This window comes from Triturus cristatus, chromosome 9 (genome assembly GCF_964204655.1).
Source record: "Triturus cristatus chromosome 9, aTriCri1.1, whole genome shotgun sequence".
NCBI lineage: Eukaryota > Metazoa > Chordata > Amphibia > Caudata > Salamandridae > Triturus > Triturus cristatus.
This window is the reverse complement of record NC_140592.1, coordinates 400,707,912-400,727,519: the sequence shown is the minus strand read 5'-3', so window position 1 is coordinate 400,727,519 and position 19,608 is coordinate 400,707,912. Positions and strand designations below refer to the sequence as shown.

The 19,608-nt window shown below is 48.1% G+C and overlaps 1 protein-coding gene across 1 annotated transcript in view; it reads right to left on the bottom strand.

Moving 5' to 3' along the window:
• Positions 1-19,608, bottom strand: part of NOP53 (NOP53 ribosome biogenesis factor) — a 118,711-nt gene that overhangs the window by 64,875 nt on the left and 34,228 nt on the right. Inside the window, exons 4-6 of the mRNA XM_085625272.1 lie at positions 18,396-18,595; positions 1,035-1,105; positions 603-698 (exon numbers count right to left, since the gene is read on the bottom strand). Of these exons, the coding sequence (XP_085481398.1) occupies positions 603-698; positions 1,035-1,105; positions 18,396-18,595 (367 nt within the window). The remainder of the gene's footprint in view (positions 1-602; positions 699-1,034; positions 1,106-18,395; positions 18,596-19,608) is intronic.

The window sequence follows — 19,608 nt, the reverse complement described above, 5'->3', positions numbered from 1 at the left end:
GGTAGAGACCCAAATTATTGCTCACGGCACCCCGTGATGGTCCAAGGTAGAGCCCCAAAATATTGATCAGGGCACTCCATGAAGGTCCAAGGCAGAGCCCCAAAATATTGATCAGGGCACTCCGTGAAAGTCCAAGGTAGAGATCCAAAATATTGATCAGGGCACCCCGTGAAGGTCTAAGGTAGAGACCCAAATTATTGCTCACGGCACCCCGTGATGGTCCAAGGTAGAGCCCCAAAATATTGATCAGGGCACTCCATGAAGGTCCAAGGCAGAGACCCAAAATATTGATCAGGGCACCCCGTGAAGGTCTAAGGTAGAGACCCAAATTATTGCTCACGGCACCCCGTGATGGTCCAAGGTAGAGCCCCAAAATATTGATCAGGGCACTCCATGAAGGTCCAAGGCAGAGACCCAAAATATTGATCAGGGCACCCCGTGAAGGTCCAAGGTAGAGCCCCAAAATATTGATCAGGGAACTCCGTAAAGGTCCAAGTTAGAGACCCAAATTATTGATCAGGGCACCCCGTGAAGGTCCTCGCCATGGTTAATTGTAAAGGACGGATCTATCAATAAAGAACTTAAGAGGCCTCCACGTGTACCTGATGAGACTCGAAGGTTGGGTTGTATGATCCTCCGGAAGAGATCACTTCTACAGCGGGCAACTGAGAAGGCTTCGCATTCATGCGATCAGGTCGCTGGCAAGAGGGGAAGAAAATGTGTGTTATATCAAATCCTACTTGACAACCAGCCATGAACAGAGCGATCCCTTACACAGTGAAGGTAAATACAATAAACACACACAACTATCCCCCCTACTTTACGACCTGCTTAAGTGCAGCCACAAGTTTGCAGCATCACCCCACTGAACATCAGACAACACCACAGCTCTTTTCACATGGGCCTTGCTACCAAATTACACCCTTCCAAACAAGAACAGAGCAGCCTCCTAATCACCCAACCATAAGTACTTTAGAGAATTGTCAAGGGCATGAAGTGCTATACAAATGCTACAGCACATGTTGAGTAGCTACCTTCACTGGAAACTTCTTTGTCTGTTCCAAGTAAAAGCTGTCCTTGCCTGCTAGAGCATCATCCAAGGGATCTATCAAAAGGAAAGATGAAATATACCTGTTACTGCTGACGGGACAGCATATTTTAAGGGAGGGGGGGGAAGAGGGGGCAGAAGGCATGAGGTGAGAAAAATTAAGATATCTTCTAACAGCTCTCAAAACAGGAATCCCAGAAGGAGTGATCAGACGTTAGTAGCCGTGTAAGGAAGTGGAGGAATGGGCATACATTAACACTGCCCAGGTTTTCCAATTTAGTGTGGTCCTAGGATGGTGTTGTCACAATATCTCCAGAAATGTGTCAAACACAGTCCACAATGCTATTGCCCCGCTGGAGTTGGTAATATAGAATCTACACCAAATTAGAGCGTATTTAGAACACAATATTTATGTCAGACAATAATGGTCGCACAATATCTTGATACACTGCCACTGCATATGGGGTAAAGGGATTGGGGCTCGTGAATTGTGTTATGGGAGCCAGCAGTGCCTGTTGTGTGTGAAGAGAGCTTCAAATGCAGCCATGAGTCAGGGGGGGGGGGGGGGGGGGGGGCGGTGGTCAACCTTCTGTCTGCCCCAGTGGATGACTATTATACGGTTGTCCCGAATTTCTATATAGGGCTAAATACGACACTGTCATTACTTCAACTGCTTCACTAGGATCGGCCTCAAACTAGAACCTTATTACGTGACAAAGCAATTAAAGTCTCTGCTTGACCCTATAAACCACCCTCTGCACGGCACTGCCCCTTCTTGCTTGTAGCCAACTTGCAGTCGTGGAGTGTGCCCCTGAAGTCTGCAAATTAACGGCAGCACATTTCAGGCCTACAGGCATGTTCCCTCCCTTCACCGCTTTGTGGTAACATGCCCTGCCTGCGAGAGTCACGGCAGCGCTGGCTGCATCTTGCCTCTGCCTGCTCCAAAGGCGTAACACGAGGTCCCAAAAAAACACGCCGTGCTGCTACAACATGGCCACAAGAAACAACAATCTGCGCCCTTGATTAACTGCATTATCTGCAAACAAGCAAGCACGCATGAAACTGCTGTGAAACATATCTGTTATATTTGGGGGTCTCTAGTTGGTACCTTTGTCCAAATAGAGGCCCTTGCGTCTAGTCAGGGTAAGGGGGTACACTCCTAAAATAACCCCTGCTCACCCCCTTGGTAGCTTGGCACGAGCAGACAGGCTTATCTCAGAGGCACTGTGTAAAGCATTTGTGAACACATACAGTAATCCAGTGACAACACTACGGATGGACACCACACAAGTTTTATATCAAAAATAAGTATTCTTTATATAGACTTATCACAAGATCACAAACGACAAAAATCCACAATACTGTACTTGAAATGGTAGAATTAGCTTAGTCCTCTTTGGATGTTAAAGTGCGACACTTTGAGTTCAATGTACCTTTGGATGCGTAACGCTATACAACGAAAGTGTTGCAGGGAAGGGGATGCGTTGGTTCCTTACACGCAGGAACGGTGATGCGTCGGTTTCGTACTGTGCTTCCGTGGCAATGTGACCCGCAACGCCGTGATACGATGAAGATCTGGTACAATGCGACAAAGATGGCGTCGTCTTCTTGATGCGACACGATGCGTGCACGACCGACGGCAGTGCGGCGATTCAACGATTCTTCTGAGCCGTGACAGGTCCTGCGACACGCTTCTCCGGTGATGCGAGACGCTTCGGCGATACGATGCGACAGCTGCGACACCCTTGTTCAGTGATGCGACAGCAGCTGCGACACGCTTCATGAGTCGCGCTTCCAGCTCCTTGCGCCACGCAGTCCCTCAGAAACCCAACACAACTGTAGGCACTTCCAAAGAACTCTTGGGGAGCTGATGGTTGAAGTCTGTTGTCCCCGAGACTTGCAGGGGGCAAGCTCTTTCTCAAGCCCTTGGAGATTCTTCAGAAGTTTAATAAAGTACACACAAAGTTCCTTTCTCCTCTCTTTGGCAGTCAGGCAACCACTACAGGCCAATCCCTCAAGCTTAGGCATATACTCTCCTCAGTCTCTCTGGTTCCTCTCCTCAGCAAAGGCTTCTTCTTGTTTCCCAAAAGTGAGCCAAAGTTCTTGGGTTGGGGTCCTAATATTTATACTCAGTTTCTCCGAAAGAGGCCTTTGCCTAGTCCAAACCAGTTCTGGTCAGTCCTGGAGCACTTTGTTGACAAGACTCCCTCTTTCCTTTCACAGTGCAAGGCAGAGACATCAGACGCACCACAGGAGGTGGAGCCAGCATTGTGGATCGAAGGCACAGCCCTATTCAGGTCCCAGGTGCAACTCCTCCCACCCATCTACATGCAGATCTTTCTATGCAGCCCTGTGCTGACTCACTGTCTTCTGGAATCCCCCAGACCCTGTCACTCAAACTCCAGACAAGGAATACACAACCTAGCAGAGGCAGGCTTGGATGGTTAGACAAGAAAATACCTACTTTCTAAAAGTGGTATTTTCGAACACACAATGTTATAACCAACTTCACCAAAAGATGCATTTTATCATTCTGAGTTCAGGCATACTAAACTCGGATTTCCACCTAGTTCCCCGAGTCAGTTAGAATTATAAGATGTAATAATCAAACTGCTCATTCTGGCCTATGGGAAACAGGTAGCCTTGCAATAGACGAAATGGCTGTAATTCACTATTAGGACATGCCACACACACCAGGGCATGTCCTACCTTCTACTTACAATGCACCCTGCCCTTGGGCCTACCATAGGGGTGACTTTTGCAGAAACGGGAAGGTTTAGGGACTGGCAAGTGGGTGTACTTGCCCAGTCAGCATGGCAGTACCAGACTGCACACAGGCTCTGCAATGGTAGACCTGAGACACACCTTTACAGGCTGCTTCTGTGGGTGGCACAACCAGTGCTGCAAGCCCACCAGCAGCATTTGGTTTACAAGCCCTGGGCACTCCTGGTGCACTGTACTAGGGTATGACAGGTAAACCAAACCAGCCAATCATAGAATCACTAATCCATACATCAATTTACCATAGGGAGCACCTGCACTGTGGCACTGGATAGCAGTGGCACAGTGTCCAAAGCATCTAACAGCAAAAACACATGAGGCAACAGCTAAAAAATGTAAGGGAGACCCACGCCAAGGTGCCAGTTCTAACACGTGTCACCTCCAGCTGAAATGTGGGGAGATCTGCCCTACCTCCTGGGAGTTCTCATCACTAAGGCGAAAAAATCTGGACAGACCATCAGCATTGGCGTGTTTTGTACCAGGGCGGTGTTCCACCGTGAAATCCATCCCCTGTAGGGAAATGGACCACCTCAACAGCTTTGGATTCTCACCTCTCATTTGCATCAACCATCTGAGGGGTCTGTGGTCTGTCTGAACCCGGAAGTGAGTCCCAAACAGGTATGGTTTCAGCTTCTTCAGTGCCCAGACCACAGCAAATGCCTCACGCTCAATCGCACTCCACCTCTGTTCCTGTGGAAGTAAATTCCTACTGATGAAGGCTACGGGTTGATCTAGGCCCTCCTCATTCATCTGTGACAATACAGCCCCCACACCATGCTCTGAAGCGTCTGTCTGAACGATAAACTCTCTGGAGAAGTTGGGTGCCAGGAGCACGGGCGCCGTGCACATGGCAGTTTTCAGGGCCTCAAAAGCTTTCTGACAGGTGTCAGTCCAAATCACTTTACTGGGCTGCTTTCTAGAAGTCAGCTCTGTCAAGGGTGCAACAATGCTGCCACACCCCTTGACAAACCTCCTGTAATACCCAGTGAGTCCTAAAGGCTCTTACCTCTGTCTGGGTTTTGGGGGGTTCCCAAGCCAGGATGATTTCAATCTTGGGCTGTAGGGGCGCCACCTGGCCACTCCCAACCTGGTGTCCCAGGTACACCACGGAACCATGCCTGATCTGGCACTTGCTTGATTTGATCCTGAGGCCTGCCCTCCGCAGCGCCATCAACACTTCCCAGAGGTGGCGCAGATGTTCTTCCCAACTGGCGCTTAACACTGCAATGTCATTCAGGTAGGCGGAAATGAACTCTTCCAGTCCAGCCAACACCTGGTTGACTAACCTCTGAAAGGTGGCAGGGGCATTCTTCATCCCAAAGGGCATAACCCGGAACTGGTAGTGCCCATCTGGTGTGGAGAATGCTGACCTCTCTTGCCCCATCAGTCAAGGCAATCTGACAGTACCCAGACGTTAGATCAAACGTGCGGAGGTACCGGGCAGCCCCGAACCGATGTATGAGCTCATCAGCTATGGGGATGGGTTGCACGTCAGTCCTCGTGACTGAATTGAGTCCTCGGTAGTCCACACAGAACCGAAGTTCTGCCGTGGCACCCGGTGTGGCAGCCTTTGGGACCAAGACCATTGGGCTGGCCCAAGGACTGTTAAGAGGACTCAATTACCCCCCAACGCAAGCATTTTGGAGACCTCCTCCTTAATGCAAGCCCTCACCCTGTCAGTCACCCAGTAAGTTTTGTGCTTCACAGGAGGACTATCTCCAGTGTCCACATCATGGATGCACCAATCAGTGACACTGGGAATCAGGGAGAACAGATCAGAAAACTATACCAGCAACTGGCGGCAGTCATTCTGTTGCTCAGGGGACAGGGTGGAAGTGAGGTTTACACCATCCACTGACCCATCTTGCTCTGTCGCCGACAGTAGGTCAGGAAGAGGCTCAGTCTCCTCCTCCATTCCATCATATTTCACTAAGAGCATGCCCACTTCGGACCTCTCCAAGTGGGGCTACAGGCGGTTGACATGCAAGACCGGAAGGGGTTCCTGGGAGACCGCAAGTCCACCAAGTAGGTAATGGGACTTTTGCGCTCCACCACCTCAAATGGTCCGGTCCACTTATCCTGGAGCGCACAAGGCTACACTGGGGCCATGACACACTTTCTGACCAGGCTGAAGCTCTACCAGAGTGGCATTCTGGTCGTACCACCACTTCATCTCCTCCTGGCTGGCTTCCAGATTCGCCTCAGCGAGTTGCCTGAAACGCCTAGTCTGGTTCCTGAAGGCCAGCATGTAGCTATATGCATCCTGGGGAGGTTTCCTGGGAGATTGCTCCCAGCCTTCCTTGACCAAACTCCGAGGTCCTCTCACTGGGGGACCATAGAGAAGCCCAAAGGGACTGAACCGTAGAGATTTGTGGCACTGCACGGTATGCAAAGAGCAGGCATGGTAAGAGGACGTCCCACTTACGCCTCATAGGTTCCTAAAGACCCATAATCATGCCTTTTAGGGTTCGGTTGAATCTTTCAACCAACCCATTTCCTTGGGGGTAGTAAGGAGTGGTAAACTTGTAGGTTACCCCACACTCCTGCCACAGGGACTTCCTATACTCGGAAATGAAGTTGGTACCTCGGTCAGACACTACCTCTCGAGGCAATCCCACTCGGGAGAGAATTCCCATCAGTGCCCGTCCCACCACGGGGGCCGTCACTGTCCTCAGAGGTATGGCTTCCGGGTGGCATGGTCCACTAAGACCAGGATGAACCTGTTGCCCATGACAGTCTTGGGGTCTAGTGGCCCCACAATGTCAATACCCACCCGTTCAAAGGGGGTGCTGACTACAGGACATGGCTGGTGAGGAGCATTTTGCTTCCTCCCACTCTTTCCACTTGCCTGGCAAGTCTGACATGTCCTGCAATGAGTGTCTGAACTCTTGCTTATTTGGGGCCAGTGAAAGTGGGTGACAAGCCTCTCAAAGGTCTTGTCCTGCCCCAAATGTCCATCACGAGCCACCCGCAGTAGGAAGGCTCTGAAGCACTGGGGTACCACCAGCACACGGGCTGACCCAGGCTCAGCAACCTTAGGCTCACTATACAGGAGACCATTCTCCCAGTAGATCCAATGTGATGCAGACTGATCACCTGCTGCCTGGCTTGCAGCCTGCTGCCACAAACCCACAAGAGAAGGGCATCCCTTCTCCTTGCAGAACTCTTCCCTGGAGGGTCCTCCTTCTTGCTGCCAAAGGGTCAGCTCAGGCATGTCCCCCAGTTCAGCTACCTGTTCCCCTGTAGGCTCCAGGGCATCCCCCTCAGGGTCTGCCTCCTCCTGGACCGTGGGAACTTCGGGGGCCGGTTTCCCACGACCCCTGCCTCTTCTCTTTAAGGCAGGCACCTGGGCCTCCCTCTCAGGCTCCAGGTCCTCTTGAGACCCTTTACTGGTTGCCATGGACCGTGTGGTGACATACGCCCAGTCAGGCAGACCCAACATCTCCAAATTAGAACTTCGCTCCACCTTCGCCCAAGGTGAGCTCTCCAAATAATTCCCTAACAAACAGAACAACAGTCAACAGGTATGGCTGGCCTCACAGCTACTTGAAGTGTACCAGAGCGCCCCCCCCCCCCCCCCACTCAAAGGGAAACTGAGCCACCTTGCAGTGGCTCTCTGTGTTGTCAGCCGCAACACCTGGATAGAATGCATTGGGGACAACCTGCTCTTGAGATACCAGGTGACACTTGACAGCTGTCACACTGGCTCCTGTGTCTCTAAGACCCTCCACTCTATGGCCATTGATGGTCACCCACTGGGTATACTTTTTAGTGTTATCAGGCAGTTGGGTCCTGGTACCAACTCACAGTCTCCTTAAGAGACAAGGGACATCCCTGCAGGCCCCCACCCACCTTGGACACCCATCTCCTCCCCCAGGGCTACACTCGCCATCTGCCGGGGTGGAACACCAGTGGGTACTGTCTTTCCAAACTGTGGGCACCGGGGATCATTAGACTTGTGGCCCACATCCCCACACTTGAAGCACCTCAGGGGTCCCCTATGAACAGGGTTACCCGTCGGGGACCGTGCTTTTTCTCAGGAGGAGGCAGGGAACCTTTCCCTTGGGAGTTACTTTGGGGCACTCTGTGGAAATCCCTCTGTTTACGCTTGCCCCCCCCCCCCCACTCTTCTGCTGGAGACCCTGCCCAACCTTGGCTGAATTTCCCATGTGACCCTTGTGGACCCGGGTGCTCACCCAGCGGTCCGCCTCCTCAGCCAACTTCCTAGGGTTAGTCAGTCTGCTATCAATTAGGTGCTGGCGTAGCTCTGGAAAACAATTACTTGACAAGTGCTCCCATGCAATTAAATCAAGGAGCCCCTCAAAATCATTCACTTATCTACCCTTCACCCAACCATCCAACGCTCTGTAAAAGAAAGTTACATATTCCACCCATGTGCTTGACTAAACCTTCTTGCAATTTCTAAACCTTTGTCTATACAATTCAGGAGTCAACCCATACCTGGGCATCAATGCAGCTTTCATGTGGCTATAAAAATTATGGACTTCAGAAGGCAAGACTAACAGTGTGTCCTGCCACTCACTAAGGAACTGCCCCCACAACCCCATTCCCCAATCCTTCTCAGGGACCCGGTGGGAGGACATGGCTACATCATAGGCCTTGAACCACTGCCCAATATCATCATTCTTATAAAACTCTTTCACCACATCTTTAGGAATATACACTCTAGCTTCCACAGGCATGGACGGTGTGCTGCCACCAGAGGGAGTAATCTCTAAGCTCCTGGCTTTCAATTCCAACTCCCTCAAACTTTTCTATAAGATCCAACTGCGTTCTCTTTTCCTCTAGGGCCAATTTCCTATTCTCTAACTCCAGTTGCCTGCTCAACTTGTGCTTGGCCAGCTCCATTTCATGCATCCTACATCTCTCCCTGTCCTCAAACTCTTCTGGGGACAGGCCTTTGGCAGAAACACTGCTACCTACTGGGGAAGTTGCTCTCCTCCCCCCTGGACCCAATGGCCCATCCAGCTGCCCTTCCGCATCCTCAACCCCTTCCTCATTCTCAGGGGTACTCCTTGCTGCAACCCAGGCCTTCAGCGCCTTTTGGAACTCATCCTTCTTGGAGAGACCGGTCACTGCAACTCTACATTTCTTGCAGAAGTGCTTCAGCTGCCTCACATTGTAGCATTCCAGTTTCTCCTCTTCCCAATCAACATCAACAGATGCTATGGATGCCGCTTTCTCCATTGTGGTTAAACTTGGCAGTTCTTTGCAAAAATAGAAAATCCCAGAAAAACACAATCTACCAAAAAGTATGTGGTTGCGTTTGGTCTGCACTCACTAGTAGTGTACACCAATCACTGTATATGAGTCACAAATGCAAGTCCAGAATCCTCACTGCTGACTACCAATATTAGATTTGGGGGTCTCTCGTTGGCAGAGGTAGGTACCTTTGTCCAAATAGGGGCCCTTGCGTCTAGTCAGGGTAAGGGGGTACACTCCTAAAATACCTCTAAGCCCCTTGGTAGCTTGGCACGAGCAGACAGGCTTATCTCAGAGGCAGTGTGTAAAGCATTTGTGAACACACAGTAATCCAGTGACAACACTACAGATGGACACCACACAAGTTTTATATAAAAAAATAAGTACTCTTTATATAGACATCTCAAGACCACAAACGACAAAAATCCACAATACTGTACTCAAAATGGTAGAATTAGCATACTTCTCTTTAGATGGTAAAATGCGACACAGAGTTCAATGTACCTTAGGATGCGTAACGCTATACAATGAAAGTGTTGCAGGGAAGGTGATGCGTCGGTTCCTTACACGCAGGAACGGTGATGCGTCGGTTTCGTACTGCGCTTCCGTGGCGATGCGGCCCGCAACGCCGTGATATGATGAAGATCTAGTACAATGCGAAAAAGATGGCGTAGTCTTCTTGATGCGACACGATGCGTGCACGCCTGATGGCCATGCGGCGACTCACCGATTCTTCTGAGCAGCGACAGGCCCTGCAACACGCTTTTACGGTGATGCAAGATGCTTCGGCCATGCGATGCTACAGCGGCAACACCCTTGTTCAGTGATGCGACGACAGCGGCTGCGACACGCTTCTTCATGAGTAGCGCTTCCAGCTCCTTGCGACACGCAGTCCCTCAGAAAGCCCAACACAACTGCAGGCACTTCCAAAGAACTCTTGGGGAGCTTGTGGTTGAAGTCTGTTGTCCCTCAGACTTCAGCAGGAGGCAAGCTCCTTCTGAAGCCCTTGGAGAGCTTAGGGATAGTCTTTTCTCAGTCTCTCTGGTTCCTCTCCTCAGCAAAGGTTTCTTCTGGTTTCCCAAAAGTGAGCTAAAGTTCTTGGGTTTGGGTCCCAATATTTATACTCAGTTTCTCTTTGTTCTCTGAAGGCAGAGAGGACTCTGCCTAGTCCAAACCAGTTCTGGTCAGTCCTGGAGCACTTTGACAAGATTCCTTCTTTCCTTTCACAGTGCAGGGCAGAGACAACAGACGCACCACAGGAGGTTGAGCCAGCATTGTGGAGGGAAGGCAGAGCCCTATTCAGGTCCCAGGTGCAACTCCTCCCACCCATCTACATATAGATCTTTCTATTCAGCCCTGTGCTGACTCACCCGGTCTCCTAGAGTCCCCCAGCCCCTGTCACTCAAACTCCAGACAAGGAATACACAACCTAGCAGAGGCAGGCTTGGATGGTTAGACAAGAACATACCTACTTTCTAAAAGTGGTATTTTCTAACACAGAATGTTAAAACCAACTTCACCAAAAGACGCATTTTATCATTCTGAGTTCAGGCATACTAAACTTGAATTTCTACCTAGTTCCCTGAGTCAGTTAGGATTATAAGAAGTAATAATCAAACTGCCCATTCTGGCCTATGGGGGAACAGGTAGCCTTGCAATAGTGAAAAACAAAAATGGCTGTAATTCACTATTAGGACATGCCACATACATCAGGGCATGTCCTACCTTATAATTACAATGCACCATGCCCTTGGGCCTACTATAGGGGTGACTAATTTGCAGAAAAGGGAAGGTTTAGGGACTGGCAAGTGGGTGCACTTGCCCAGTCAGCATGGCAGTACCAGACTGCACACAGGCTCTGCAATGGCAGACCTGAGACACTTTTACAGGCTGCTTCTGTGGGTGGCACAACCAGTGCTGCAAGCCCACCAGCAGCATTTGGTGTACAAGCCCTGGGTACCCCTGGGTCACTGTACTAGGGTCGGACAGGTAAACCAAACTAGCCACTCATGGAATCACTAATCCATACATCAATTTACCATAGGGAGCACCTGCACTGGACAGCAGTGGCAGAGTGCCCAAAGCATCTCACACCAGCAAAAACACATGAGGCAACAGCAAAAAATGGCAGGGAGACCCACGCCAAGGTGCCACGACTAACAATGCATATAATTAAAGTGGAATGTATGTGATAACACAGCGTTTCAGTTGCCGAATTGCTTCTCCCTACCACTGAACAGGGTGAGTCTGAGAGCTGGCCATAGAACACCCCCACCCTGGCCATCGATCAAACAACACAGAAACAGCGTGCTTCAGAAACCAATCACTATCCTGCGTTGCTCGATATTTCTATCAATCCTAAAGCTGCATAAGCATTTTTTGTTTTATGCAAATGTATATAGCGCAAACTTGACCCGGCGGTATTAGAGTGCTTTACATGAGCACCTGTTACGTTACACAAGAACACATTCAGGAACAGGGAGATTAAGTGATTTGCCCAGAATCACAGATGTGGACATGACCCCGAGGCTCGAACCCTGGTTTCCAACACCAAAGCCGGCTATCTAGCAGACGGACCACATCCTTAGGAACACACGATGCAGGCACTTACTACTTTTCAGTGGTAACGCAGGCACCGAAGGTGAACACACTCACATTAAAATATTCTTATAGGGGATATTAAATTGAAATCAACTAGCGATCTGGAGGGAGTGTCTGGGAGCCGACAGAGAATTATGATCTCGGGAGATACTTGTGCTCTGCCGCTTCAAGGCTCTGAAAGCACCAAGAAGCTGAAGGCAGCAGAATTTGAAAGCAGACCTACAATAATCCGAGATGTCGGATAAGGAATCTAGCAGAAAAAAGGGAAGGGATTTTCGCTCCGTCCGAGTCGGAAAAATCAGCAGGAAAGAAAACATTTTCTTTCTCGAGTCCCCTCACTCACCAGGGTTTCCCCACGGTGACATGTTTCATCATAGGGGCCATCTCAATTTGCTGCGGATTGAGGCGTGCTACGACTTGCGGCGTTACGTAGGAGCACTATATAGTGAGGAACTATGTGTAGTGCAGTGGTGTTGTGGAGTGAATAAAAATACCTAACTAGTGGGCGAAATAACTTTATTCTTGCGCCTTGTCTGTATGTTAACAAGCATTGGCATAGCCAATAGGTCTCGCTTTTGGGACCTTATAAGTATTTAGTTATGCAGCACAATATCCTTAGTGCAACAACATCATCTGTTGCATGGCTAAGGTCCCAAATGCAAGACCCATTGGCTATGCCACTAATTTTTTATTAATACAAAAAGGTCAAGCCATCAAGTGCTTCATAGTCCTATTTGTAATATTGTTTACTGCCGTTAGCTGTTGTACACAGGAAATTCCCCCGCATATTGAAAGCAGTCACATGAGGGTAACCTGCTAGCAAAAAATAAGCAGCGACACTGGGAGAGGAATGGGAGCAAGGAGCAATGCTGGGGGAGTTGTGCGGCCGAATTCTGAAAACAATTCTGAAAACAAGCCTGCGAGTGGTGCGCAATTGAAATCAACTAGCGATCTGGGAGGGAGGGAGGGGGGTGTCTGGGAGCTCACACAGAATTGTGATCTTGGGGATACTTGTGTTCTGCCGCTTCGAGGCTCTGAAAGCACCAAGAAGCTGAAGTCGGCAGAATTTGAATGTGAAGCGAGCTGTGGCACAACACAATTCAAGAGTGGTGCGCGCGCAATGTAACGAATGCAGATGCATCGTGCCCGCCGATAAAAGAGAAAACCGCGGCCGCAGTAACCTGATCCACATGAGGAATGCAGCGCGCCGCTGCTCGCTCCCGAGCACCCTAGGCCAGGGAACAAAGAAGGCGGGACAATCACCCGCCTTGAACTAATTGCGTGCTGTCTTTTTAAGAAAGACCCATGCGCAGGCCAATTGTGGGTTAATAAAAAATAAAAATTTAAAAAAACAAAACACGCACAAGCGTATTCAGAGTTCCAAAGGCCTTACTAAATGCTTAGCAGAGCATCGCATGCGCACTGGCTCAGGCAAGACCTAACAATTAACAAAGGAGAACCAGGCAAATCAAAAACATTTGTAGGAAAAAAACGAAATACCCAAAAGTTGCATTTTATTAAGCAACTTGCTTAGAAACACTCCTTCGGAAACAGGGAGACTTACTAGGAATTTAAGTTTAATTAGTTCAAGGTTCCAGATACAACCTAGCAATAACTTCCAACACCCACAAGGAAACTTTCAATGACTCGTGCTTGTTTAGATTCATTTTAAAATGTAAAATGTGGAAAAGGAAATTCAATTTCCTTTGTTTAGATTTGATATATTTCTCCATGTCTATTTCCATAGAGTTCAAAAAGTGAGATTTTGTTTGGTATGGAAACATGCAGCCAAATTCAAGTGTACTGGAAAACTAGAATTTCTAGGAGCCAGGAACTAGAATTTTCTAACTGGCATTGCAATATTGGCTTAAGACAGACTGACCGAGAAAATATGAAAATTATAGTGAAGAGAGTCTTGTAGTAGTGTCCGGAAAAAGTGTACAGCTGCCTCAACGACCTGCAAGCCATAATGACAGAAAGCTTAATTTGTTTCTTCTTACAGCATAATTAAGTAAACTGCCTCACAATTTAGCAAACCCTGTTGCATAATTCCAGTGGCCCTGCCCAAGAGGGTCTTCAGCAAGTGCCGTTGAGAGGTGCATCCTGCGGAACGTCCAAAAGATCCACTCGGGCATAAAAGTATGTACACCAGGGCAGCTCTGGGGTTTAAATTAAAATGAAGCCACATTGAACCTGAAGTAAAGCGGTGAAAATATGTACTGGGTTAGGCTGCCAATCTTTATGCAGAGCTCGCACTACTTCATTCTATTGGAAACTAGTTAAAACGTCATTATCTGTATGTTTCAACACATATATGCTCACCGCAGCACAATTATCTAGTACCTAAATTAATGCTCCTCAGAAGCAGTCAGTATCTGGTACTACTTTCCAAGTGTGCAATGTTTAATTTATTTCATGACTCCTGAATTCCTTGATGCGCCATCATCCTTTTAATAACAGTGTAAGAAAGTGTGTTTCTGTTGCAGTAACCCCTCCTTTTTTTGCCTGATAACTGATGCACTTTTCCTTGTTGTGCCCTGGGCTCCTGCCAATCAGGTACCCAGGGCCTGTGTTCCTTCCCTAAAAACTGCCTAACAGCCAAAACCCAATTAGCGTCTCTGGTCACCTGTCAGCCCCTGGTAAATGGTACCCTAGGTGCCCGGGGCTTGTGACCAAAGAAGGCCCCTAAGGGCAGCAGCACTTATTGTGCCACCCTTAGAGGCCCTGTACCCTGACACACACACACACACACACACACACAACACACACACCCTTTGCAGGCTGAGTGTCAGGGTGCAGAACAAAACAAAGTCGACATGGCACACATCCCTGTATGCCATGCCCACAACACACACTGCCCTGGCATACCTCAGTCACCCCTCTAGCTGGGTGCCCTATGCCAGAGGTGTGGGCACAGGTGCATGAGTCATGTGCCCCTACAGTACCCAGGTCCATTCCTGGGAAATGTAAGTGCAGTGCTGCCATTAAGAGTATATGGTGCTGGGAGGTCGTCAACACGAACTCAACAGCACCATGATGGCTACACTGAAGACTGAGAAGTTTAGTATCAAACTTCTCAGCACAGTAAACCCACACTGATGCCAGTGTGGGATTTACTGTAAGATGCACAACAGAGGGCATCTTAGAGATGCCCCCTGAACCTAACCTACAATCCACGTCTTGTCTGAGGGGCTGCCTAGGCTGCCACACAGCAGACAGGTTGCTGGACCCCTGGGTAGAGAGCCATCTGCTCTCCTGGGCCTGCAACAATGCACATCCTGGGTGAGGTGCGAAGTCTCCTCCCCCAGGATGGGCAGGGGAAGCTTCAAAGGCATTCCGCCTTTTTGAGCTTCTCCAGGCCACTTGCTGTACCAAGCAACTGGCCCCAACCGGTTCTCAACCCCCTCTCTGGCGGGAAGACTGGCCGGAAACCCCAAGAAAGGACAGGGGGTGTGCCAGCCTCTGGCAACCCCACCCCTCAGGTGGGGGAGGCAAGGTGAAGCACATCCCCGGGCTTTCGCCATCTTGAAGATGGGGAGCCCTGCCCAATCAGGAATAGGCCACTGCCCCCCTCCCACAGGAGTGGCAGGATAGGGGGTATACCCACCCCATGCAGGGACCCATTGGTCCCTGCCCTTTACCCAACTAATGCCCCTAAATTTATTATTTAGGGGCACCCTGAACCTTCCTTCCTCAGATCCAGATTCGAAAACAAGCAAGAAGATCAAGAAACCAGAAGACCCGCCGCGCAGCTTTTAACAAAAGGAAGACATCAACTGACTTGGCCCCAGCCCTACCGGCCTGTTGATCCTTGAACCTGCTCCTGTGAAACTCCTTCAGTGGTCAGCAACCTCAAAAAACCCGGAGGACCTGACCACCTTGAGACTCTACCAAGAATGGGACTCCCACGAGCAGTGGTTCTGCTCATTCAGCAATACCCCTGGTGCCAGCCAGGAACCGCGAATCCAGCACTCTGCACCCGCCGAGCCCGGCCTGTGCCCGGGTGAACTAAGACCCAGAGGACCTCCCCCTGGAGATTCTGACCTGGAATCCAGTGCCCAAGGACCCTCCTCGACAACCCCGATGACGCCTGTAGCCTCAGAACCAGGGACCCCTCCAACCGCAACCAGCAGGGGGTAAGATTTTCCGTACGTCAAAAGACACCCCTGCACCCGGCGCCACACGGCCCCCTGTGCCCAACTCCTGGGTGCCTACCTATCCTCCAAGAGCCCAACTTACCCCTCAAAGTGTTGGTCGCTCCTGAAGATCCTCCGTCCTCGAGCCTGCCGCCTTTGTTCCCTTTCCAAGATCTCCATTGAATAACATTGAGCGCCCGACGGCTCAAAAGCACCCTGCACCCAGCCGCCCGAGTGCCCCGGGCTATACAACTTCTACTCCTACCTACTTCCCCATTTGCCCTGAGCAAGTGACCAGGCGCCCAGCTCCCACAGCCGCGTGGCCTGCTTGCCAGCAGCCACCAACCAGAGGCCCCCTGCCTCTCATTGGATAACATTGGGCCTAACTACCTCTGCACCCGGCTGCCCCTGTGCCGCTGAGGGTGTACCAACTATACTTACCTGACCCTGGGAGCCGCCGAGTCTGTGCCCAGAACCTTAACTCTGCCAGTCGAGTACTTACCCAAAAGCCGATAACTCACTTTTCTTCCATAGGGTAACATTGACTGGTTTTCTCTGAAATTTCTTCTAAGTGTGGAGTTTCTAAACTTTGAAATATTCAACTAAAATCAACCGAGTAACGAAAACAGAAATACTAACCTGCTATTAGGAGAGATACCAGTGCTGGATCTTGGTGCCCAGCATTGACCCTGAAAAGTACACACAACCGTACTTACCTATAACTCAATGTTCTCCCATAGGAAATTATTGACTGTTTTTCTGTGAAATTGCTTCTGAGTGTCGATTTTAGCAACCTACAAATATTCTTAAAAAATCGTACCAACTGTGAAAACGTAATTACTTACCTGTTTTAGATAGATGTTCCAGTACTGAGCCTAGGAGCCCAGCACTGGATTACAAAAGTAACAAGAACATACTTTACCTGTAACTTGCATTTTCTTCCATAGGGAACCATTGACTGTTTTTCTATGAAATTTCTTCTAAGTGTCGATTTTGCAAACTTATAAATATTCCTTAAAAGTCACCTGTATAACTTAAACGCAGTTTCTCAACTGCTTACAGGTGGTACACTAGTGCTGGATCTAGGATCCAACAATAACCTAGAAAAAGTAACCATAACCCCACTTACCTGCTAAGTGAATTTCCTTCCATAGGATAATATTGGTAATTTGATCAGAAAAAGTTTCTTAAATGTCAACTTTTAAAATTAGCAAAATATTGCTTAAAAATCACAACAGTAATGTCAACTTTTAAAATTAGCAAAATATTGCTTAAAAATCACAACAGTAACTAAAACGAATTTACTCACTTGTTTCCAAGAACTGTCCCAGGACTGAATCTAGGATCCAGTCCTGGAGTTAGAAAAGTAATCAATTGCATACAACTTAAAATTCCCATTGAGCTCAATGTATTATTGTGTTTGAAATTGTGTTGCCTATTGCAACAAACTAACTATTACCTGCAAAAGTCAATTGCCTATTGCAAATTATTTAACTAAAGCATCTCATTCTGATAAAGTATATTTTGATGCCCATTGTTAGTTCTAAAATAAAACAACCATATATTTTTTTATACAGACCATTGACCTAGAGTTCAGTTCTCGAGTGTGAGAGACCTTTTGCTGACTGAGTGTGTACAAAAAATGCTTTACACTGTCCTCCGATACTGCCTTACTGCTCGACCAAGCTACCACTTTAGAGAGTAAGGTTATATCTAACTTTGGCCTCTGCCAAATCTCTGGGGATTGTGGACTCTGTGCACACTGTACCTATTTGGGAACAGTATATACAGAGCCACTTTCTCACAAACAGTTTTTAATGCCTAAATTGTCAACTGTTGGAGTACGGTAGCTTTGTTTTGGGCTCTAGGAGTGCTTAGCAGAAATGGAGAGAGGGGCTATTTTGGTATATTGATAGATTCTACTGAGCTTGGCACAGCTACAGCACTTTTTCGGAGAAAGCTCAAAGAACTCAATTTGTAATCTTGCACCTTTTTCTTTTGTTAATAAATGCAGTGGTTATGATTAATACATATATCCTAAATCCAGTATAGTAACTATTTACAAGTGATAACATTCTTTAATTGTACACAGAAACATATTTCTTGGTATTTAGGTTTAAAACCCACAAAATAATAATTTTGCATGGGCAGTTAGTGCAGCACTCCAACCTTTAGAGGATTCTGCCTTGCCACACGATGTCACATTAAACTAAAGATACTCTAATCAATGCTAAACTTTTCATCCTCCAATAATGACTGAACAATATGTTCCGTATTTGTTCATTTTGTGAATATCAGCCAGTCAGTGACCTCTACCGCAACAAACCTGGATCAGGAGTCTCCCAGGTGCAACAGTACTCCCAAATACACTGGGAGAGCATCATAATTTACCGTTATTCCATTCTGCTTACCCAAACCAACCAAGATATGCCCATTTTGGAAGGGGTGGTCTTCCAGTGGCTCATCTACAATTTTAGACTGGAGTGGAAGTACCTGAACTTTACCATAAAATGTATGCCTTTTAAGGAAATGTTCTGATATATTATCTGAAAAATCCTTGCTCTCAACAGAGCATCCATCACTCGTCACCAATATCAGAGACTTACTGGATTCCGCCCAGATGTCATAGAACCCTCTGTCAGGCTGGCTTCGGGCTGCTGTTGGCTTGGGCTCCCGAGGCGGCTTCAGCAGTTTTGCCTGAAGGAGCCGCTGCTTCCTGGGGATGATGCCCCGTCTTTCAAGTTTCTCTCGCACCTGCTTTTTCCGCTTCAACTTCCGCGAGTTGGGAATCTGGTGTGAAAGAACACTGCAGAACACAAAGTAGTTACCAAGCAGAACACAGTAAGTGTTCCAAGAGAGAACCATTTCATTACAAAACGCTCAGTCTGTCAATATCACAATTGCCTGGTACTACAAACCACTGACTTGAATTTTCACCCCAACACCTTAGAGCTACGACATGTTAGTTTATTTATTTTTTTAATAGAAACTTCTGTAGTCTTGACATGGTTTTTAGGAGGCCACAGAGCAACCCAGAAGTTTGTGAAGACTTTAAAAAAAAGGCAAAACATTAAACAAGTTACTCAACCATTCATCTAAAAAAAAAAAAAAAAAAAAAAAGTTAATTGATTGAACATTTTAAAAATCGCCCAACCCACTGGCGCTGGTTAAGTAAGACTGATCCCTTTAGCTTTTCATTCACAATCATATGCTGAAGAGGAATCCAACAAAGGCCTGTGAGAACCAAAGCTAGGGAAGTCCACCCAATTAAACAAAGAATGGAAATCAGTGACAGCCAGCAGTCATCCAGAACACGTGGCACGGATCTGCCTCCCGTAGAACAAAACGTATAGTTTCTTACCTGTCAGTGTAGTTTTGCTGCTTGAAGACTTTCTTGATTCACTATGCTGTGCATTGTTCTGCCATCTTGTTGTTGGGTCCGGAATTGTAGTCTCTTTTTATTCGTGGCCCAGGTGGATGTCGACATACCACCATTTGGTGTCCTTCGTGATGTTGACGTGCTTCCTCCAGATGCTCCCACCTTTGGTCGCCATCTTCGGATTCTCTTTTCTTGTGTTACTTTTTCTTCTTTTAACCCTTAAAGTCTTTGCTCGGTCATAATCCTTTTCCTCCTGTCTCCTCTTTCTGGTGGACAAGGGTGGGATCGCTAGTGAATCCAGAAAGTCTTCAAGCTGCAAAACTACACCGACAGGTAAGAAACTAGGTTTTGAAACGTGAATCTTTCTGGATTCACTATGCTGTGCATAGACTTTGTAGCGGTCTGTAGATTATTGTGGTGGCTGGATGGAAGATGAGCTC